General features: G+C 37.3%; 1 protein-coding gene across 1 annotated transcript; it reads right to left on the reverse strand.

Moving 5' to 3' along the window:
• Window positions 1-21,943: 21,943 nt before the first annotated feature.
• Window positions 21,944-24,618, reverse strand: LOC120202249 (probable receptor-like protein kinase At2g21480). The gene has a single exon (XM_039202690.1). It carries the CDS (start codon window positions 24,616-24,618, stop codon window positions 22,039-22,041), a length of 2,580 nt encoding a protein of 859 aa, XP_039058621.1. The 3' UTR covers window positions 21,944-22,038.
• Window positions 24,619-24,824: the final 206 nt, after the last annotated feature.

Consider the following 24,824-nt stretch of genomic DNA (forward strand, 5'->3'; position numbering starts at 1 on the left):
AGACCACCAAAATCGATCCTTCAAATCCATATACATCTTGGTTCCACCCGGGTGCATCGTTAACGGACTGCAATGAGCCTCTGATAATATTTCTTTCTTCAAGTCGTCATTGTCGGGTATTACAATTCTTCCTTTACAATATAGATTTCCATCTTACTTAATCTCAAAGTCTTTAATCTCTTTGTTCTTTACTTGTTCAATTGTTTTCAAACACACTTCATCTTTACTTTGCAATTCTCCTATTCGTTCCAACCATGCTGGTTTAAGGGTTAATTCTGCACAAAGACCACCGTCTCCCGATAAAGATAATCTTGCATCCATAGCTCGTAAAGCTGCACACGTCTTTCTACTCAAAGCATCTGCTACCACATTAGCCTTTCCGGGATGATAGTCAATTATCACATCATAATCCTTTAAGAACTCTACCCATCTACGTTGCCTCAAATTCAATTCTTTTTGAGTCATCAGGTACTTCAGGCTCTTATGATCCGTATATAAATAACAACGCTCCCCATAAAGATAATGACGCCAAATCCTGAGAGCGAATACTACAGCAGCCATTTCTAAATCATGAGTGGGGTAATTCCTTTCATGTGGTTTCAACTGTCTCGATGCATACACTACCACCTTTCCTTCTTGCATTAATACACACCCCAACCCGTTATGGGATGCGTCACTGTATACTACAAAATACTTGCCAGATTCCGGTTGAACCAATATCGGAGTTTCCGTCAGAATTCTCTTTAAAACTTCGGAACTTTCTTGACATTCAGAAGTCCAAACAAATGGTACGTTCTTTCTCATTAACTTTGTTAGAGGCAGCACAATCATCGAAAAATTCTTAACGAATCTTCGATAGTAACCGGCAAGTCCAAGAAAACTCCGAACTTCAGACACATTCTTAGGAACTTCCCAATCCATTATAGCTTTAACCTTATGAGGGTCTACTCTAATCCCAACTACCGAGATCACATGCCCCAAGAAAATTACTTCGTTTAGCCAAAATTCACATTTGGACAATTTCGCATATAGATTTTTATCCCTGAGAATTTGCAAAACTAGCCTCAGATGTGCGCTGTGCTCTTCAATAGACTTCGAGTAAACTAGTATGTCATCAATAAAGACAACAACAAACTGGTCTAGATAGAGCTGAAAAATCCTGTTCATGAGATCCATGAAAGCAACAGGTGCATTCGTTACTCCGAATGGCATTACGATAAATTCATAATGACCATATCTCGTTCTGAAAGCCGTCTTCGGAATATCTTTCTCCTGGATCTTCAATTGATGATAACCCGAACGTAGATCGATATTCAAAAATATTGAAGCTCCTTTTAGTTGATCAAACAAGTCATCAATGCGCGGAAGGGGATACTTGTTCTTGATGGTCACCTTATTAAGCTGTCGATAATCAATACAGAGACGCATTGATCCATCTTTCTTCTTAACAAATAACACCGGAGCTCCCCAAGGTGACACACTTGGTCGAATAAATCCTTTTTCTAACAACTCTTGCAATTGATTCTTTAACTCTTGCAATTCTTTCGGAACTATCCGATAAGGTGCCATTGCAATTGGAGCGGTTCCTGGCATTACTTCAATTTGAAATTCTACCTCTCTATCCGGAGGTAATCCTGGCAACTCAGCCGGGAAAACCTCAGGGAATTCTTGAACAATTGGAATCTCCTTTAGCCCTTTCTCTATAGCTCTTAAATTTATTACATTTGCAAGAAATCCTTGACATCCCTGTAGCAATAGCTTCTTAGCTGACATTACTGACATTACATTTGCTAAGGGATTAAACTTTTCACTGCTCATACTTATCTCTGTTCCTCCTGGACTTTTCAGGATTACCTTTTTCAATCTGCAATTAACATCTCCATAATAACGGAACAACCAATCCATTCCCAGAATCACTTCAAACTCGTCAAAGGGTAATTCCATCAGATTAGCAGGGAATTCAATTCCCTGAACCTTTATGGGACACCCCTTACAGACTTTATTCACCCGGGCACTATGGCCTAACGGAGTTGTTACTATAATCTCATTACTCGTAGCTTTTAAGGGAATCCTCAACTCCTTTACTAACTTACTTGTAATATAAGAATAATTAGAACCCGGATCAATCAGTACCAATACTAATTTATCATACAATTGAAAAGTACCTGCTATAATATCAGGGTCATCACGGTCTTCACTTGTCTTTAGATTGTACACCTGTGCGGTTGATCGAACTTCAGGTTGAGCAGCGAATTCAGATGAGTTCCTTCCTCTGCCTCTTCCTCGTCCTCTTTGTGAGGAAGAACCAACTCTTCCAGATGGTGCAGGCTCACCAACAATCAATGGACAATCCCGGATAAAATGTATGGCATCTCCGCACCGAAAACAAGTCCCAGCAGCCATCCGACAAGCCCCATAATGGTTTTTCCCACAGTGCTGCACTGTCTCACTTGACTCGGAGTATATCTCCCAGTACCATATTCCACTGACTGCGTCTGTCTAGGTCTTGCCTGACTTGTTCCCCTAGCAGACGATGTAACTGATTCTGATCTAGCTTGTGATCGAAATCCCGAGTCTCTTCCCCTTTTTGATGGTACTGAGCTAGAAGAAGCACTCGTTCTCTTTGATGTTTGAACTCTAAAATCCCTAAATCTCTCATTTTGAGCTCTTTCAAGAGCCTTGGCGCGATTGATCACCTCTTGGAACGAGGACAAATTCAACACTATCAACATCTCTTTCAATCTAGGGCGTAAGCCCTCCACGAACCATTCACAAGCCTCTTTTTCGGTAGGCACAAGCTCGGATGCAAACCTACTCAGCTTGTTGAACTCACATTCATACTCATATACAGAGCGGTTCATTTGTTTCAAATTCAAAAACTCCTGCTTCATTTGCCGAATGAACTGTTCTCTTATGTACTTGTTTTTGAATTCATCTAAGAACAAAGACCAAGTCAACTGGTCACTGGGCATCCTTATAGTGACATTCGTCCACCATATCCTCGCCTGACCCCTCAATAAAGATACAGCTCCATCTAACTTCTCCACTTCAGAACAGTGGAGACCATCTAACATGATTTTCAAATCATTCAACCAAAGATCCGCTGACACTGGACCTTCCTTAACTTCTCCCTTAAATTCAGGAGCTCCTAAGCCTCTCAACTCTTTTGCTATATTTATTCTTTGAGGTAGTGGAGCAGAAGGTTGAAGACGCGTCAGAATAGCGTCTAACGTTCTGAAGAACGTATCTTGATCTTGCACAAGCACTCCTTGAGATGTCTGTTCTTCACCTTGCCTGGCCAGGGCAGGTGAATTACTGCTTTCAGCATGCCTATCTTCTCCCTCTTCACTTCGGGAGCTATTATGTCCGGACATCTAATAAGAATAAACACATTGTTCTATTAGCAAAACAACATACTCAAACTATACCAGATCAGAAGTTCTCACTATTTGTTGGCATGTATTCCATTTAAAGACTCTATAGACTTTGGTTTATGCCTAGAATCGGCTAAACCATAGCTCTGATACCATTAAATGTAACACCCCCAACCCGTATACCAACCCGGATACGAGTCAGAGATATTACATTGACTTTTAAAACACCACACATTACAAATAATAGTAAAATACTTGAACTTATATTACGAAAATACAATAATATACATATGGTACTATAAGTTTACTAAAATATTCAGAGCATACACAACTTAACTTTTTAATTACATGCCAACATCCATTTTCTTAACAAAATGACCTACTGATTAAGTTGCTTCTGATATGATGGTTACATGAGTGATGCTGTCAAGCTGCTTAACTTGTCTCGTCTACTTTCTCGGATCCTACGTGTGAAACACTCACACGCTAAGTCATCGACTTAGTGAGGCAATGTAATAATAATAACAAGGCAATGTAATGAAAATGTCATAATGATATGAAATGAGATGAAAGCTTATACTTAATCAAGGTAGTTTACCTCACCATTATCCTTACCTGTAAGCATATTACTTTAACATTCATGAATTTGTATTAATGAGTTTATTGGCCCATGATATCATATTGAGAACCTAAGGTATCTGAGTATTGTGAGGTTGTGCACTATGCTGTCACCACAGCTCGTATAAATGCACCGAAGTTCCGCGTAGAATTGCACTATAGTGCCATATAATAATGTCCATAAGGACCACATAGAATTCCTTAAGAATCATATACATATGCTAGGGATCAAGTATGTGTCTCACCAGACTTCACACATGTTCCAAAGAATATATATATATATCCCGAAGGACCGCGTAGAATTTTGTCCCGAAAGACCGCGTAGACCCTCTACCCTTGGCATGCCAACTATACCTATAGTTCTCATCTACATAACATGGGCTTTTACATTTCACGTAGTCTATATCGCGTAGACATGTAAATTCTTACCTTTTCACATAGCTCATAACTTTTCCCACATATTCATGTCATATAATGCATTTTATATGAATTCATGTCATGTCTCATAATACAGAATATGCTCATGTACCAAGATATAAAATCTAGACTTATCACAAGTCTAGAATTGAGTATATTTCTATAATTATGCTATGCATATGCACTCACCTATATTTCTTTGCCTTTTCCTCGATCGATCCTACTTGTAGATTGTTCCAGAACTCGTGTAGGCTCAGTATCTACATAAACATAATTTTCAATATGATTATCAGATGTCTATGTCTTGAAATTAATCTTTAATAGCCTACCAATTTAAGGAATTAATAGTTTAGTCTTTCTTCTTTTTTCTTCTTCTTTTTTTTTATATGGAGGAATCGGTTCCCCCCTGGGGGTATCGATTCCCCTCTAGCATTTTGGAAATTCATATTCGTTGAGGGGGTATCGATTCCCCTTGAATGGTTACCGATTCCCCTAACCCAGAAATCCTATTTTGAGCTCGAAAATCATCTCATTTCAGCTCAAACATTCATATTTCACTCCCTTTAATACTCTTAACTTTCATACACTTACTTAAACTAATTATTATCCATTCAATAGCTCTAAAACTAAAAAAACTAATCATCCATATAGAATTTAAGAATCTTACTCAAATTCCAACTTGTTCTAATTTTAATTCTATCACCTCATACTTCTTAATTAGCTTGATGACAAGTCAAATCCAGCTTCTAATTCTTATTATGACCTTTAATCTAAGATTTCATTCAATGGCTCCCAACCTTTAATCTCCCTTAACTTACAATTCTTTGAGTTCTAGGATCCTTGTTTCTCTCCATCATATTTCCTAAATCTTCATTAACCAAACCCATGCTTAACTCATAAGAATTAATCCAAAAGAAGACAGCTCACCTTTGCTTGCAAGCTTCACAGTTGAAGAAGAAGAAGAGAAATGTCTGGAACCTTGTTTATCTCAAATGCTTCCCACGTGATTTATAAAATCACCTTAAGAAATATTTAATTATTTCACTTACTAAATTACTCTTTTGCCCTCTTAATTTTCCTTCTTTATAATTCAATCCTACACCAAATAACTCAAATAGGTCATTAAACTCTTCCATCATTTTACTTAAATCACCAAATGTTGAAACTTTGCAAATTAATCACTAACCCGGCATGGAGGATGTTACATTAATAACTCAGGCTAATTTAATAAACCAAACTTTAACTTTTCTTTAGGAGTCTACCGATGCACTATGGTGTATCGGTACACAATTTAGGTTTGAAATTCTCATGCATCGATGCACCTTCAAAATTTTTTCTTAGTGCATCAGTACCCATTCATAGTGTATCGATGCACTTGCCAATAATAAATTGGTTTCACCCAAAAATTCCACAATTTTTCATTAAATATCCTCATATAAAACTCCTTTCATACCACTAAACTCACATACACATGCTTAAACTCATTTATATCCATTTATCTCATCTTTAACCTTGATATCCTCTTCTCTTTATGAACTTCAATAATCATTCCCAATTTTTAACATGTTCTAAATTCAATTATAACACTTAATATTTCTTACTCACACCTATGACAAGTCAAATTTAGTTTCAAATTCAACTTATGAACTCTTTTCCAGAAATTCACTTAAAAACCCATTCTCTTTAATCTTTCATAACTCATTTATCTTTTGATTTTAAGATAACTTAAGCTTTCCTTAAGCTTAGTTATCATCTAATGATCAAAACCCAAACTTTAAATCAACAAATAATCAACTAATTAGAAAATTTACCTTTGCAAGATTGGCTCCCTTTCTCTCGTATGAAGAAGAAGAAGAATAAGATGAAAGAATTGTGTGGAATCAAAATGGATTCCACGTGTTTCCCTTATCTTATAAGGGAAAATAAAAATCTTTCATGTCAAATAACCATTTTTCCCTTTAATTCCTTTAATAATTACTAAAAACTTTCCAGAAATATTTCTAAATAAATCATTGAACTATTCAAGTATTCTACTTTAATCACAAGATTCTAAAATTTTACAATTTAGTCACTAACTCGTAGTTTGGGATGTTACAATATTTTAGTAACGAAGCGACTGCATGATGTAACCCTCCAGACCCGGTCTGTAAGTTAGACCCAAGCCTAAGTGGTCACATATCCCATTGAGAGTTTTTTTTTCTTAAAATACATTAGATATAATATAGAACAAAATATTGATAATACAAATATATCCAAAACGATAGTAAATACATGTCACCAAACATAACTGAAAAACATATAGAGATATACGTTCATACAAAATAAGTAGTTGATCTCCCCTGATGCCAAATCTGCTAGCTTACTGTCTGCTGTTATCTGAAAAAGGGTAAAAACTACAGAATGGTCTAAAAAGCCCAGTGTGCTCCATAAAGTATATAAAAAAACATACATATAAAAACTTTCAATAAGATCGGTTTATGCAACATGTTTTTTTAAACATGACCACTACCCCCATCCGTTCACATCATAAATGTGTAGGTTCCCCAGAACCATACACCCAACCGCACATGCCATTTAGACACCGAGCACAAAGCCGAGGAGTCTGCAGATAATCTTCCTTCAACAATATCCCCCCAATGACAATATTAAACATGAATGTATTCAAGTGAAAACAATGATTAATCACTTAAAACATAAAAATGTTTCATACTTGGAAACCATATGCAGAAATACGGAAATCAAAATTCAAAACAGTAATATATGGTAATTCAGATGTCAGATAATCAGATTTCAGAAATCGGTATGAAATACCTTTATCCAGAAATTATATCGGAATATACAGTAAATCAGATATCAAATACTTGGTATTCAGATGAATCATTTTAAAACAGTAATGTAATACTGTCAGGAAACACACCTGTAACAGTCTGAGAAATCAGATAGGGAAGCCTACTACTGGGTTTGTCGATCACGCTCTGCTGCAGCGCTAGATCATACGAATTGGAAAAATCCATATTGGAATCCTAATATAAATAATCTTAATCTTTATTTAAATAATATACGGAAACCTACGGGTAATTCTTGTAATACGCGGTTCGGGCTTATCTGACGAACGAACAACTCCGGACCTAACTGATCATCGCTTAGGTGAAACACAAGTACCTTTATAAAATATTTTATTGAATCAATTCCTTAACCAAATCTCAAATAAATAATTAAAATACTAAAATTGTAACATCCTCTATGCCGGGTTAGTGATTAATTTGCAAAGTTTCAACATTTGGTGATTAAAGTAGAATAATTATATAGTTTAAAAAGTAAGGTTAGTAAATATGAAATTAAGGTGGGGACCAAATGGTCATTTGTAAGGAATTTTAATTAAAATAAAATATTATGAGGTATATGAGAACCCACGTGTGACATTGGTTCCAGAACTCTCCCATTTCTTCTTCCTTCTTCCTCATTTTCTTCTCTTCCTTCTCTCAACGTGTGGCTTGCAATTAAGGTAAGAATCTGAACTTGGTAGTTTCTTTGATGTTTTAAGATTGGAAATGGAAGCTTAGATGTTATATAAGCTAAAGGAAAGCTTATAGGACATTAAAACAACAAGATAAGTGATTTAGAGAAGGATTTGGAAAATGAGTTTTTAGATGAAATTTTGATATGGATGAGTTTTAATGTTTGAATCAGATTTTTGACTTGTCAAGAAGCTAACTAAGAAGTATGAGGTGTTAGAATTCAAATTAGAACATATTGGAATTTGGATTGGATTCTTACATTTTACATGGAGAATTAGATTTCTAAGTTTTAGAGGTATTTAATGGATAATAATTAGTTTAAGTAAGTGTATGAGAGATAAGTGTAGTAAAGGGATTGAAATATGTATGTTTGAGCTGAAATGGGATGATTTCCGAGCTCAAATTAGGATTTTCGGGCTAGGGGAATCGGTACCCATTCAAGGGGAACCGATACCCCTCAATGAAATGAATTCCAGAATGCTAGAGGGAATCGGTACCCCCAGGGGGGAACCGATACCCCTCATCGTATATGAAATTCCAGATTGCTTGAGGGGAATCGATACCCCTAAGGGGGGGGGAACCGATTCCCCCATGAGAAAAAAGAAGAAAGAAAGAAAGAAAGCAAGACTAAACTATAAATTCTTTAAATTAGTAAGCTATTAAAGCTTAATTTCAAGACATAGACGTCTGATGATCATCTTGAAAATTATGTTTATGTAGATACCGAGCCTACTCGAGTTCGGGAACAATCTACAAGTAGAATCGATCGAGGAAAAGGCAAAGAAGTATAGGTGAGTGCATATGCATAGCATGAATATAGTAGTATATTCAGTTCTAGACTTGTGATAAGTCTAGATTCCATATTTTGACATATGATTACATTCCATATTATGATACATGACATGAATTTGTATTAAATGTATTACATGACATGAATTCATATTATATTATTACATGACATGAATATGCAGAAAAGTTATATGCACTATGTGATAAAGGTATGTAAATGATATGCCTATGTGTTAAAGGTATGGAAATACTATGTCTACGCGATATGAACTACAGGAAATGTATAAGCCCATGTTATGTAGATGAGAACTATAGGTATAGTTGGCATGCCAAGGGTAGAGGGTATACTCGGTTCTTTAGGACATATGTATATCCTTTGGAACCTGTGTGAAGTCTTGAAAGACACATACTTGATCCATAGTATATGTATATGATTCTTAAGGAATTCTACGTGGTCCTTATGGACATAATTCTACGGTCACTTCGGTGCAATTCTACGGGCACTTCGGTGCAATTCTACGGGCACTTCGGTGCATTTATACGAGCTGTGGTGACAGCATAGTGCACAACCTCACATTACTCAAATACCTTAGGTTCTCAATATGCTATCATGGGCCAATAAACTTATTAATACAGAATAATGAATGTTACAGTCATCCGCTTACAGGTATGGATATTGATGAAGTATACTACATTGATTAGTTACATGTTTGCATCTCATCTCATATGATCCTGACATTTTCATTACATTACATTGCCTTATTATTGTTGCCTCACTAAGTCGATGACTTAGCGTGTGAGTGTTTCACACGTAGGATCCGAGGAAAATAGAAGAGACATGTGAAGCAGCTTGACAGTATTACTCCTGCAACCATCAGATCAGAAGCAACTTAATCAGTAGGTCATTTTGTTATGTAAATGACAGTTGGCATGTAATTAAAGGGTTAAGTTGTGTATGCTCTGAATATTTTGGTAAACTTATATTACAGTATGTATATTATGGTATTTTCTTAATATAAGATCAAATATTTTACTATTATTTATTAAGAGTTGTGTTTTAAAGTCAATGTAGTATCTCTGACTCATATCCGGGTCGGGTATGGGTTAGGGGTGTTACATTTAATGGTATCAGAGCCATGGTTTAGCCGATTCTAGGCATAAACCAGAGTCTATGGAGTCTGTAAATGGAATACATGCCAACAAATAGCGAGAACTTCTGATCTGGTATAGTATGAGTATGCTGTTTTGCTAATAGAACAATGTGTTTATTCTTATTAGATGTCCGGACATAATAGCTCCCGAAGTGAAGCGGGAGAAGATAGGCATGCTGAAAGCAGTAATTCACCTGCCCTGGCCAGGCACGGTGAAGAACAGGCATCTCAAGGAGTGCCTGTGCAAGATCAAGATACGTTCTTCAGAACGTTAGACGCTATTCTGACGCGTCTTCAACCTCCTGCTCCACTAACTCCAAGAATTAATGTAGCAAAAGAATTGAGAAGTTTAGGAGCTCCCGAATTTAAGGGAGAAGCTGAGGAAGGTCCGGTGTCAGCGGATCTTTGGTTGAATGATTTGAAAATCATGTTAGATGGTCTCCACTGTTCCGAAGTGGAGAAATTAGATGGAGCTGTGTCTTATTAAGGGGTCAGGCAAGGATATGGTGGACGAATGTCACCATGAGGATGTCAACCGACCAGTTGACTTGGTCTTTGTTTTTAGATGAATTTAAAAGCAAGTATATTGGAGATCAGTTTATCCGCCAAATGAAGCAGGAATTTATGAGTTTGAAGCAGATGAGCCGCTCTGTGTATGAGTACGAATGTGAGTTTAATAAGCTGAGCAGGTTTGCAGCTGAGCTTGTGCCTACTGAAAAAGATGCTTGCGAGTGGTTCGTGGAGGGCTTGCGCCCTAGACTTAAAGAAATGTTGATAGTATTAAACCTGTCCTCGTTCCAGGAGGTGATCAATCGTGCAAAAGCTCTTGAAAGGGCTCAGAATGAAAGATTTGGGGACTCGAGAGTTCAGACATCAAAGAGGACGACTACTTATTCTGGTTCAACACCAACAAAAAGGGGAAGAGACTCGGGATTTCGATCACAAGCTAGATCAGAATCAGTTGCATCGTCTGCTAGGGGAGCAAGTCAGGCAAGACCTAGACAGACGCAGTCAGTGGAATCTGGTGTTGGGAGATCTACTCCGGGTCAAGGGAGACAGTGTCAGCAGTGTGGGAAAAACCATTATGGAACTTTTCGTATGGCAGCTGGGACTTGTTTTCGATGTGGAGAGGCCGGACATTTTGTCCGTGATTGTCCATTGATTATTGGTGAGCCGGCACCATCTGGAAGAGCTGGTTCTTTCTCACAAAGAGGACGAGGAAGAGGCAGAGGAAGGAACCCGTCTGAATTCTCTGCTCAACCTGAAGTTCGATCCACTGCTCGAGTATACAACCTAAAGACAAGTGAAGACCGTGATGACCCTGATATTATAGCAGGTACTTTTCAGTTGTATGATAAATTAGTATTGGTACTGATTGATCCGGGTTCTAATTATTCTTATATTACAAGTAAGTTAGTAAAGGAGTTGGGGATTCCCTTAGAAGCTACGAGTAATGAGATTATAGTAACAACTCCGTTAGGCAATAGAGTCCGGGTGAATAAAGTTTGTAAGGGGTGTCCCATAAAGATTCAGGGAATTGAATTCCCTGCTAATCTGATGGAATTACCCTTTGACGAGTTTGAAGTGATTCTGGGAATGGATTGGTTGTTCCGGTATTATGGAGATGTTAATTGCATATTGAAAAAGGTAACTCTAAAAAGTCCAGAAGGAATAGAGATAAGTGTGAGCAGTGAGAGGTTTAATCCTTTAGCAAATGTAATATCAGTGATGTCTGCCAAGAAATTATTGCTACAAGGATGTCAGGGTTTTCTTGCAAATGTGATTGATTCAAGAGCTCAAGAGAAAAGGTTAGAGGAAATTCCAATAGTTCGAGAGTTCCCTTATGTTTTCCCTGCTGAATTGCCAGGATTACCTCCGGATAGAGAGGTAGAATTCCAAATAGAAATAATGCCGGGAACAGCTCCGATTACAATGGCACCTTATCGAATGGCTCCGAAAGAATTGCAAGAGTTAAAGAATCAATTACAAGAATTGCTAGAGAAGGGATTTATCCGACCAAGTGTATCGCCTTGGGGAGCTCCGGTGTTATTTGTTAAGAAGAAGGATGGATCAATGCGTCTTTGCATTGACTATCGACAGCTCAATAAGGTGACCATCAAGAACAAGTATCCCCTTCCACGCATTGATGACTTGTTTGATCAACTAAAAGGAGCTTCGGTATTTTCGAAGATTGATCTACGTTCGGGTTATCATCAATTGAAGATCCAGGAGAAAGATATTCCGAAGACAGCTTTCAGAACGAGATATGGTCATTATGAATTCATCGTAATGCCATTCGGAGTAACGAATGCACCTGCTGCTTTCATGGATCTTATGAACAGGGTTTTTCAGCCCTACTTGGACCAGTTTGTTGTTGTCTTTATTGATGACATACTGGTGTACTCGAAATCCCCTGAAGAGCATAGCACACATCTGATGATCGTCTTGCAAATTTTAAGAGATAAAAAGTTGTATGCCAAATTGTCCAAATGTGAGTTCTGGTTAAAGGAAGTAATTTTCCTGGGGCATGTGATCTCGGCAGTTGGGATTAGAGTAGACCCTCAGAAAGTTAAAGCTATAATGGATTGGGAAGTTCCTAAGAATGTGTCTGAAGTTCGGAGTTTTCTTGGACTTGCCGGTTACTATCGAAGATTCGTTAAGAATTTTTCGATGATTGTGCTGCCTCTAACAAAGCTAATGAGAAAGAACGTACCATTGTTTGGACTTCTGAATGTCAAGAAAGTTTCGAAGCTTTAAAGAGAATTCTGACGGAAACTCCGATATTGGTTCAACCGGAATCTGGCAAGAATTTTGTTGTATACAGTGACGCATCCCATAACGGGTTGGGGTGTGTACTAATGCAAGAAGGAAAAGTGGTAGCGTACGCATCGAGACAGTTGAAACCACATGAAAGGAATTACCCCACACATGATCTAGAAATGGCTGCTGTAGTATTCGCTCTCAGGATTTGGCGTCATTATCTTTATGGGGAACGTTGCTACTTATATACGGATCATAAGAGCCTGAAGTACCTGATGACTCAAAAAGAATTGAATTTGAGGCAACGTAGATGGGTAGAGTTCTTAAAGGATTACGATGTGATAATTGACTATCATCCCGGAAAGGCTAATGTGGTAGCAGATGCTCTGAGTAGAAAGACGTTTGCAGCTTTACGAGCTATGGATGCAAGATTATCTTTAACGGGAGATGGTGGTCTTTGTGCAGAATTAACCCTTAAACCAGCATGGTTGGATCGAATAAGAGAATTGCAAGGTAAAGATGAAATGTGTTTGAAAAGAATTGAACAAGTCAAGAACAAAGAGATTAAAGACTTTGAGATTAAGTCAGATGGAAATCTATATTGTAAAGGAAGAATTGTAATACCCGACAATGACGACTTGAAGAAGGAGATATTAACAGAGGCTCATTGCAGTCCGTTAACGATGCACCCGGGTGGAACCAAGATGTATATGGATTTGAAGGATCGATTTTGGTGGTTAGGGATGAAACGAAGCATCACAGAATTTGTGTCTAAGTGTTTGATATGTCAACAAGTCAAAGCCGAGCATCAAGTTCCATCAGGATTATTGCAACCGCTGTTCATTCCTCAATGGAAATGGGAAAATGTTACGATGGATTTTGTTTCGGGGTTACCCTTGACTCCGAACAAAAGAGAATCAATATGGGTAATTGTTGATCGATTAACTAAGTCAGCGCATTTCCTCCCTGTTAGAACGGATTTCTCTATGGAAAAGTATGCAGAGCTGTATATTAGAGAAGTTATTAGATTGCATGGAGTACCTGTTTCCATAGTCTCTGATCGGGACCCCCGATTCACTTCTAGATTCTGGAAATCTTTGCATGGAGCGTTGGGGACTCGTTTAAACTTTAGTACGGCTTTTCATCCTCATACTGATGGGCAATCAGAGAGAACTATTCAGATATTGGAAGATATGTTGAGAGCATGCGTAATGGAATTTAAAGGATCATGGGAAAAGTATTTACCGCTGACAGAGTTCGCTTACAACAATAGTTATCAGTCTAGTATAAAGATGGCCCCATATGAAGCATTATATGGAAGAAAATGTCGTACTCCATTAAATTGGTATGAACTCAAAGACCGAAGTGTTCTTGGTCCGGATTTAATTCAAGATGTAGAACAGAAAGTTCGAGAAATTCAGCATAACCTCAAAGTGGCCTCTGATCGGCAAAAGTCCTATTCGGATCTTAAAAGGAAAGAAATTGAATTTCAAGTTGGAGATAAGGTGTTTTTAAAAGTGTCTCCATGGAAGAAGGTGTTGAGATTTGGTCGGAAAGGAAAATTGAGTCCTCGGTTTATTGGACCATATGAGATTGTAAAGAGAGTAGGACCTGTAGCATATCAGCTAACTTTACCACATGAGATGGAAAAGATACATGATGTTTTTCACGTTTCAATGCTTCGAAGATATAGATCTGACCCTTCTCATATCGTGACACCAGAAGAGATTGAGGTTCGTCCTGACTTGACTTATGAGGAAGAACCGATTCAAATTTTAGCACATGAAGTTAAGCAATTGAGGAACAAGACCATTCCTTTGGTCAAAGTGTTGTGGAGAAATCACAGAGTAGAAGAAGCAACGTGGGAGCGTGAAGAGGATATGCGACATCAATACCCTCATTTGTTCGTGCAATGAAAATTCGAGGACGAATTTTCTTAAGGGGGAGAGATTTGTAACATCCTCTATGCCGGGTTAGTGATTAATTTGCAAAGTTTCAACATTTGGTGATTAAAGTAGAATAATTATATAGTTTAAAAAGTAAGGTTAGTAAGTATGAAATTAAGGTGGGGACCAAATGGTCATTTGTAAGGAATTTTAATTAAAATAAAATATTATGAGGTATATGAGAACCCACGTGTGACATTGGTTCCAGAACTCTCCCATTTCTTCTTCCTTCTTCCTCATTTTCTTCTCTTCCTTCTCTCAATGTGTGGCTTGCAATTAAGGTAAGAATCTGAACTTGGTAGTTTCTTTGATGTTTTAAGATTGGAAATGGAAGCTTAGATGTTATATAAGCTAAAGGAAAGCTTATAGGACATTAAAACAACAAGATAAGTGATTTAGAGAAGGATTTGGAAAATGAGTTTTTAGATGAAATTTTGATATGGATGAGTTTTAATGTTTGAATCAGATTTTTGACTTGTCAAGAAGCTAACTAAGAAGTATGAGGTGTTAGAATTCAAATTAGAACATATTGGAATTTGGATTGGATTCTTACATTTTACATGGAGAATTAGATTTCTAAGTTTTAGAGGTATTTAATGGATAATAATTAGTTTAAGTAAGTGTATGAGAGATAAGTGTAGTAAAGGGATTGAAATATGTATGTTTGAGCTGAAATGGGATGATTTCCGAGCTCAAATTAGGATTTTCGGGCTAGGGGAATCGGTACCCATTCAAGGGGAACCGATACCCCCTCAATGAAATGAATTTCCAGAATGCTAGAGGGGAATCGGTACCCCCAGGGGGGGAACCGATACCCCCTCATCGTATATGAAATTCCAGATTGCTTGAGGGGAATCGATACCCCTAAGGGGGGGAACCGATTCCCCCATGAGAAAAAGAAGAAGAAAGAAAAGAAAGCAAGACTAAACTATAAATTCTTTAAATTAGTAAGCTATTAAAGCTTAATTTCAAGACATAGACGTCTGATGATCATCTTGAAAATTATGTTTATGTAGATACCGAGCCTACTCGAGTTCGAGAACAATCTACAAGTAGAATCGATCGAGGAAAAGGCAAAGAAGTATAGATGAGTGCATATGCATAGCATGAATATAGTAGTATATTCAGTTCTAGACTTGTGATAAGTCTAGATTCCATATTTTGACATATGATTACATTCCATATTATGATACATGACATGAATTTGTATTAAATGTATTACATGACATGAATTCATATTATATGTATTACATGACATGAATATGCAGAAAAAGTTATATGCACTATGTGATAAAGGTATGTAAATGATATGCCTATGTGTTAAAGGTATGGAAATACTATGTCTACGCGATATGAACTACGGGAAATGTATAAGCCCATGTTATGTAGATGAGAACTATAGGTATAGTTGGCATGCCAAGGGTAGAGGGTATACTCGGTTCTTTAGGACATATGTATATCCTTTGGAACCTGTGTGAAGTCTTGAAAGACACATACTTGATCCATAGTATATGTATATGATTCTTAAGGAATTCTACGTGGTCCTTATGGACATAATTCTACGGGCACTTCGGTGCAATTCTACGGGCACTTCGGTGCAATTCTACGGGCACTTCGGTGCATTTATACGAGCTGTGGTGACAGCATAGTGCACAACCTCACATTACTCAAATACCTTAGGTTCTCAATATGCTATCATGGGCCAATAAACTTATTAATACAGAATAATGAATGTTACAGTCATCCGCTTACAGGTATGGATATTGATGAAGTATACTACATTGATTAGTTACATGTTTGCATCTCATCTCATATGATCCTGACATTTTCATTACATTACATTGCCTTATTATTGTTGCCTCACTAAGTCGATGACTTAGCGTGTGAGTGTTTCACACGTAGGATCCGAGGAAAATAGAAGAGACAGGTGAAGCAGCTTGACAGTATTACTCCTGCAACCATCAGATCAGAAGCAACTTAATCAATAGGTCATTTTGTTATGTAAATGACAGTTGGCATGTAATTAAAGGGTTAAGTTGTGTATGCTCTGAATATTTTGGTAAACTTATATTACAGTATGTATATTATGGTATTTTCTTAATATAAGATCAAATATTTTACTATTATTTATTAAGAGTTGTGTTTTAAAGTCAATGTAGTATCTCTGACTCATATCCGGGTCGGGTATGGGTTAGGGGTGTTACAAAAATACTAAGCCTTTTTGGGTTCACATGCTTAATTCGGGGATTTCGGGTCAGAATTTGACAAAACGGACTTCGGAATCAGACTCAGGACGTCGAAAAACATAAGGTATGACCTTCCGAAATTCTGAATTCTTGGTCAAAATCAAAGTCAACGGGTTTTACTGACACTTTGGAGACTTTCGGGTTTAAATTTTGTGAAACGGACCCCAAAAACGAATTTGGGACGTCGAAAAATGTTAAGATATGTATTCTCGGAAAAGATTAACGGCTGTTTAATAGCCGGTCAAAGCCGGGTCAAAATTCTAGTCAAAAGTGGTCAACCATTTTCGAAATTAATATATATATATTTTTATTATTTTATTATTTTTTTAATAAAATTATGAAAATAGCACCATTTTAAAATTAATTACCAATATAGTACCATTTTCAAAATATTTACTAAAATGTCATTTTTTTCAAAAATTACGAAAATAGCCTTTTAAAAATTACAAAAATAGCACTATTTTTGAATTAATTCCTAATATGTCACCAGTTTCAAAATAATTACTAAAATGTCACCAGATCAACGATCAACGGGTCGGGTCGGGTCAACGAAACTGGTCGGGTCAACGGGACGGGTCGGGTCGGAACCGGTCAAACCCTTTGAAAAACCAGTCATATTAATCTTCCCCACGCGCAGTGGCAGCGCGTGAGGCCTCTTCCAGCAGCGTAAAATTCACGGAAAAATTCATAAAAATTATTTTGAGCGATTTCAAGATACTTACAAAGCTCGGTTCAAATTTTTGAACGGCGGAGAGCTCGATTTCAACAAATCGGAAACTTTGACCGCTTCACCTCCCCACGCGCCGCCATTTACGGAGACCAAGGATGACACCGACGTACTCGAAACGACACATGGAACACGATGGTGTGGGAGGTGTCGTAAACAGAGCAACGATCGGCGATGAATTTAAGATTTTCTCGACGATTGTGCTAAAAAAATCGAGACTTTGACTGGAAATTCCTGGTGTTTGGCAGTGTTTCACCACAATTAATTTAAGGGGATTGTTCCTGACTCGATAACGAATACGATGGTGGTTTCAAAACGACGATCGGAATTCAGACGACGTCGAGATCGTTGTCAGAAGTTGACGTTGGGGGAAGGGAATTTAGGAGCAATTTGTTTATGATTTTTTTCAGAAACCAATTGCCGTATATAATACCAAACCTCACCAACTTTTCTTGGGTAAATTCAAGACTTAGTCTCTAAATTTTCTTTAACTCTAAAACAAGCTACAAGTTTTAAAATCTTTCAATTTAGTCCCCAAAATTTATCAATTTTCACAATTAAAAACTCAAATTTCAATTAAATATTATTTTCAAATTTCCGGGTTGTTACACATGAAGTCTATGATCTTTAATATAATCTATCTCATCGACAAAACACTCGGTATCATCAATCCAATACTCCCTAACAAACAGAGATACTTGAGTAAGTCGTCTAAAGTACTTCACTCTATTACGTAACATAATCGATGAAATAGTAACAGTAGTGTCCTCTAGTTTAACCCCAAGAGATCTTTGAAGTAAACATAACATTGCTCGACCATCATCAACATCCTCTAAAGCATCCGTAGTTCTACTCCTAGTGACAAGTGTATGTTCAGTCGGATAATAAGAATCAGATGCTCGAGTACGCCCACTCAAACGTCTTGACCTCAAGAACCAGAGGATATCTAACAGTTTCAGTCGCTCGGCCTCTACGACCTTGAGCGTTATCACCTCTACAGGGTGGTACAAAAGGAAATCAACCTCTTCAGGGTGGCATACTATATATTGAGTGATGTGGTGTATAAAATAAAAAAGATAACATAAACTAAATTCAAACCCGATACTAGAGTCTCGAAATAGAATGGCTCATATAGAAATTTCACATTTGAAAATAGACAAGATTAAATAATTTGACAAAAAATATACTCATAATAAATTATAAAAAATATTTCTTATACCCTAAATTTTTGTACGCGTGCAAAAATTATTTTACAAAATAGTATAAAATTAATGGGTAACACAGTCTAAGAGTTAAATGTAAGCTCTGATATCATTAAATGTAATCTTCTAGACCTGGTCTGGACGTTACGATCGAATATCGGGGACCACATTAATTCAGATTAATAGAAATCATGAAATTTTCATGCTATAACATGCATCATCAAAAAATTGGTATGAATTCGTAAATTAAACATAAGAGTTCATAACATGTATTATAATACGAATTAAAGTCCAAATCAGGTAAAAATATAATATCCCAAAGTCCTATATAAATAAATAGAAAGTTTATGGAAAAAGAATAAGATAAAGTTTAAAAACATATGTACGATGTCTGAAAAGAAAATGTTCTACTAAATGATCCTTTAAGTACCAGCTGTAGTCTTAATAGTCAAAGAAATCCGAAAAGAAAAAAACTAGAAAGAGAGCTAAAAAGCTCAGTGTATCTTTTAAAGTAAAACAAATGTCGATAACAAATATTAAATACTTCAGTCAAGATATGACGTGCAAATCAAAACACATACAACAATAAATTAGTAGTATATTACATGAATATTATAACAAAAATTCCACACAACATTACCTTTCGATTAACAGGATGGGGATATTACTCTCCATAAAGGATCCTATGCAGATGACAAAAATATAACAATATACGTGTTAAAAGTGATGCAACATTAATAAAAAAAATAGATATATCACATATAAATATAATCAAATTCCGCACACACGTACAAATAGTAACATACAATATAATAGCATAAAATATTAAATATATCGAACATGTCAAGGGTACACACCTATAGTAGCTAATCAATACCAACTAAATCTTACGCTTCCCACAATCGGTAATACTAGGTCCTGCATAATGATAACCTAAAAATAACACATCACTCTATGAGTACGAAAACCTATAATAACCAATAAAATAACACTTATATGTATCTCGAGATGGACATGTGGAATCGAGCTAAGTTGAATGAGAATGGTTGAGATTTACTAGAGAGCGATGCGTAGACACATATCCACCTTCAAAACATAATAAGAAAAAATGAGTTCATAATCTCAAAATTTACTTAACATAATTATGAATTTAAGCACTAAATGATGCAAAATAGGGTTTTCCCGTTAGAATTTAGAAAGCAGACTGTAAAAATAGATTCAAGACATTCAAAGGTATAAAGGTAGGGTTCAACATAAAAGTCAACAAAAAAAGTCAATAATCAACAATCAATTGTAAACAGTCTGGTTCGGGTCAAAACTGGTTCCACCGATTTAGTCTTAGCCAAAAACTCTACTCTTCCTGCCTTTTCCTAGGCATAAACCAATGCTTTTCTTTCATCCTTTCTGCCAGGAATCACTCTTTCAGCCTGAAACCAATAAACAATGGGATAGTCATACTAAAAAAAGAAGTGAAAGCATAAAACTAAAATGAAATAAGCATATAATCAAGTCAGCCAATAAGTGAATCCTTCCCTTACATAATAAATTACCATTGAAAAAAAAATGTTAATTTGGTTTCAGTTAGTCGGTGTCAGGATTTCAAATCGCGATCACGGTTGCGTTTTCGGTCATTTCGGGTTTACTGTGATTGTGGCCGTTGCGGGCGCTATTGCAGGTGTAGCGGGTAGCTCGGACAGTGACGAAACCGCTATTTCACAGGCGCTATCACATTTCCGGACCGTGATTTAAAACCATGGTCGGTGTAATTCAATTTCAGTTTGGTCAATGGAAATCACACTTACCACAGACCCTTGAATTTAATAATATCCCTAGATATGAAATAAGCCCTCACTGATCAGAGACAAACTAGAGGATCTTCGATCATGAAAATTGTTGATGATGGTTACCAAATAGAGGGATTTCTGTTACGTTTTGGGAAGAGGAATGGAGAAACGGTGATGTTTTGAAAGAGGGGAGGAAGATGTCGATGATGATTAGAGATTTATGGTTTAAAGGCTATTGAATTTTAAGAGTAGAACTTAAGAATTTTGTTTTTTATTTTTTAAAATTGTAATTCCCACGTGGCAGGTTTTATTATTAAAATAATTCATGTAACAACCATGTTAATGAGAAAACGATCGAGTGACAAAACATATAAAGTTAGATGTCTCTTATTATCATTTGTAAATGCGGTCAAATCGATTTGTATATATATTTTATTCGAGTTTAGTTAGTGAATTTTTTAATATTTCCTTGTATAGTCATTGTATGATTTTAAGTGGCTATTTTCTTATGTTAATAATTATAGAAAAATGTCATTTTTATGAGTTTAGTTTACTATTGTGACCGTTAATTTTCATTGTAATTTGAATATTTTTCTATTTTTAATAAAACTAGTGACTTTTATCTTATAAAATAAAACTTAAATGACGCTTTGAGTTAAAAATTTAACTACTTTTTAATTTAAAATAATTTAATCTCTTTACGTTTGCAACATTATTAGCAGGTTTTAATATATAACAACATATACAAAGACATACACATGATTTTATATTAAAAATGTAAATTTATAGAATTTTAGAGGGTGAAAATAAATTATTAATAAAAAATATAAAAAAATATCTAAAACAAATAAAAGTTTAAATTTTTAAGAAAACTATCGCTTCCGTCATACTCCCCCAATCCGTCCTTGAATATATCTAAAATATATATGGATTTATAAAACAACTCAAAGCCTTCTGTTTATTTATAAATATATTATGATTTACTATCTATATTAAACTTTTTAAAGTAAAATTTTCATTTTGATCATTTTATTATTTTTTAAAGTTGAGAGGGTAAACTGATTGAAAATAAAAATAAAACAGTTAATGAAAATTTTACTATTTACTTTATATGATATGGTTGAATAAAATTGTATATCATTGAGTTTCGTAAGATTCAACATTTAAAACTCAACAAGATTGGTTTAGGTGAAAATTAACTTGATATATTCTAAACAGTCTTGAATTCGAGTTCTTGTATATGCAAAAAAAAAAATTCTATTATCCATTAAAATCAGGTGTGCGACACGGATCAATTTATATTAATCGAGGTGAAACCTTAGCAATGCATATATATATCAATCGCACTGTATGCTCTGAGATAAATTGTTGAATTTTAGAAATTCAGATGAAATTGTCGTTACATAGAGAAAGTGCTGCTCATATTTATATATTGTTTATGAGAAAAACGAAATGCTTGCCTTCCTGAAATGCCAGAATTTATGATCCTAAATATCGAGCAGTGTTTTATCGACCATCCAGCGATTGAAACTGTGCTAACATTGATCCCGAGTATTCAGTGTTCTGATCACCTCCTGTTGATGGATTGGTTTCTTGTTGAGGAGCAGGGGAGTTGGTTTCGAATGGTGGAGCGGCGGCTGGAGTCGGCGTGGTGGTTGTGTTCGATTGTTTGTTTTCTTCCTCTGATTTTCCTTCCGAGGATGATTGTTGCAACTGCAAAGCATGTTCCAAGTTCCATAAAACGTCCCCCATTGAGGGCCTATCGACACCATATTCGGCCAAGCATTTCTCGGCAGCCTCGGAGAATTTGTTCATCGATTCGGGATTGATGGCACCAACAAGATGAGGATCGATGATTTTTTCAAGCAAGCCCTTCCGCTTCCATTGCATTGCCCATTCGGCTAGGTTAACTTGCTCTCTAGATAACTGTGGGTTAATGGCGGGCCTTGCGCATAAGGTTTCGAGTAGGACAACCCCGAACGAATAAACATCGGATTTTTCGGTTAATTGTTGTCTCCTGAAATATTCGGGGTCTAAGTACCCGAAGCTGCCTTTCACTGCAGTGCTGACATGAGTCTGCCCCATAGGTGTGTCTTTTGACAACCCGAAATCTGCTACCTTGGCAACAAAGGCATCGTCAAGCAGTATGTTGGTGGTCTTAACGTCACGGTGAATGATGCCTTGTGCCGTACCGGTGTGAAGGTAATGAAGTCCGCGAGCCGCTCCGATGCAGATCTCGAGCCTTTGCTTCCAAGATAATGACGGCAAATCTTTCCCGTACAAGTGATCCCTGAAAGGCCCATGGGACATGTACTCGTAAACCAAGATCATTTCGCTGTTTTCGTCGCAATAACCTATCAGTGACACCAAGTGCCTATGCCTTAGCTTTGACAACATTTGGATTTCTGTCTGAAACTCCGTGATACCTTGCTCGGATTGGGGGTTCCCTCTCTTTACAGCAACTTGGGTTCCATCATCAATCGTACCTAAATACACATTTCCGAACCCACCGACACCGATTATCGCACTCGAGTCGAAGTTCTGGGTCGCTTCTTGCAACTCTGCAAAAGAGAAGTAACGGCCTAGGCCTAGTGTCGATGAGTTGAAATTGCTCTTCTGGGAAGCAGCTGACATGCTCAAGAAGCTACTGTCTCCAGCATGGAGTGGGAGTAGCCATGAAGAAAAGCTATTCCTCTTTCGCCAATCTTGGGGTCGCCTCTTCCATCTAATAACCATTGCACCAAGACCCACAAAGGCACCAAACATCATGGCGAAACCGATGACGGCCACCGTACCCTTGTGGCTCGAGTTCGAGGTTCCATCGACACCAAATTCCCCATCCAAACTATCGGCTGAGTTGCTCATTTTCATCACCTCCAAGCCATTAAGGATCGCATTAATGGTTCCGGTATCCTGGTTCAGTGGACCGATCTGAACAGTGAGTCCATCGGTGAACGTCGAAGCATTCACGACTATATCTTTGTAGTACGGAACATCCAGCCCACCGGTTATGCTCGACAAATCCAACCCGGAGATAGCCATTTTATCATTGATATACACATTGAAATAGAGGTTATTGAGTGCCTTGCTAACAATGTCACAGAAATGCAACCTGAGCAAATAATCAAACGCTTTATCGACTTCCATCTCCCATGTCACATTGAAGTTCGGCTTTATCGTGCTCGCCTCAGCCACCGCCATCTCGATGAGGGATGAATAAACCGTTGCCGGTGCAATCCATGGGGTTAGCGTCTCAGGGTATTTGATTGCACTTGTTGAAGTAGAGGCTTTTGCAGCTACGGCTTTATCCTTAAGATAATCATTATCAGGTATCCAAGTCCTTCCAAGGGTGTCATTTTGTGGGGTAATCAAAGGCCCCCCCATGTTCAACCTATAAACAACTTGGTAACCATGCTTGGTCAACCCTTGGAAGCTGTTAACCGGGAAAAGCGAAGTCCCCTCGTCTGCGATCAAACTATCCGACGTTGAAACGACCTCGATGCCGTTCACGAAAGCGAACGAATTCATCATGGGAGAGAACTTGAGAACAAATATAGGGTCATTCAAGTTAAGAAGATACTCCTTGAGAACCGGTATGGAAGCATTGCTAATCTTGAAGTTATGAAGGATAGCATAGTGATTCGCCGACACCGAGAACGTCGACTGCTGAAGATCATACTTCCCATCTTTTATAGCATAGAAATAGAGGCGGAGCCAATGGAAACCGGGTCGTTTCAGCTCAAAACTGTAGGTGGCTTCTTTGGGGAACACTTTCGCCGTCAAAAACAAAGGCGAAGGGAGATCGACATTGGAGGCAGACACTTGAACATCATCCTTAGAGTTGAGTAACTGAGAGGCGTCCTTATCGGTTTTGAACATCCTTCCATCGGGCAGCTTTGGGGCATCATTGGCGCCGCAGTCGATGAGGATGTTGTCCGTGGGACTGAAGGTGCCCGTTGCACGGGCAACAACGACGGTGGGACAACATAGGAACGTTATTAAAAGGATGATAGACACGGATGAAGATGGTGATGGTGGTGGTGGGACAATATGTGATGTTTTAATGCGATTCTTTCCTATCTCCATCCCTCCTGGAATTGGGGGGGGGGGGTGTAACAAAGAAAACAAAAATGGAACCAACGGAAAGGTGTTGGGGGAGAAATGGTGTTACATTTGTTTGTTTCTTCTGTTTTTGTGTTTTATGATTGGGATATCAATGGTGGAAAAGGGGTTGGCAGAGGAATTGGATGCGCAATACACAAATTGTGAGGGCAATGTTTAGTGGAGAATGA

The sequence above is a fragment of the Hibiscus syriacus genome, unplaced genomic scaffold (assembly GCF_006381635.1).
Source record: "Hibiscus syriacus cultivar Baekdansim isolate YM2019G1 unplaced genomic scaffold, ASM638163v2 tig00008386_pilon, whole genome shotgun sequence".
In the NCBI taxonomy this organism is placed as follows: domain Eukaryota; kingdom Viridiplantae; phylum Streptophyta; class Magnoliopsida; order Malvales; family Malvaceae; genus Hibiscus; species Hibiscus syriacus.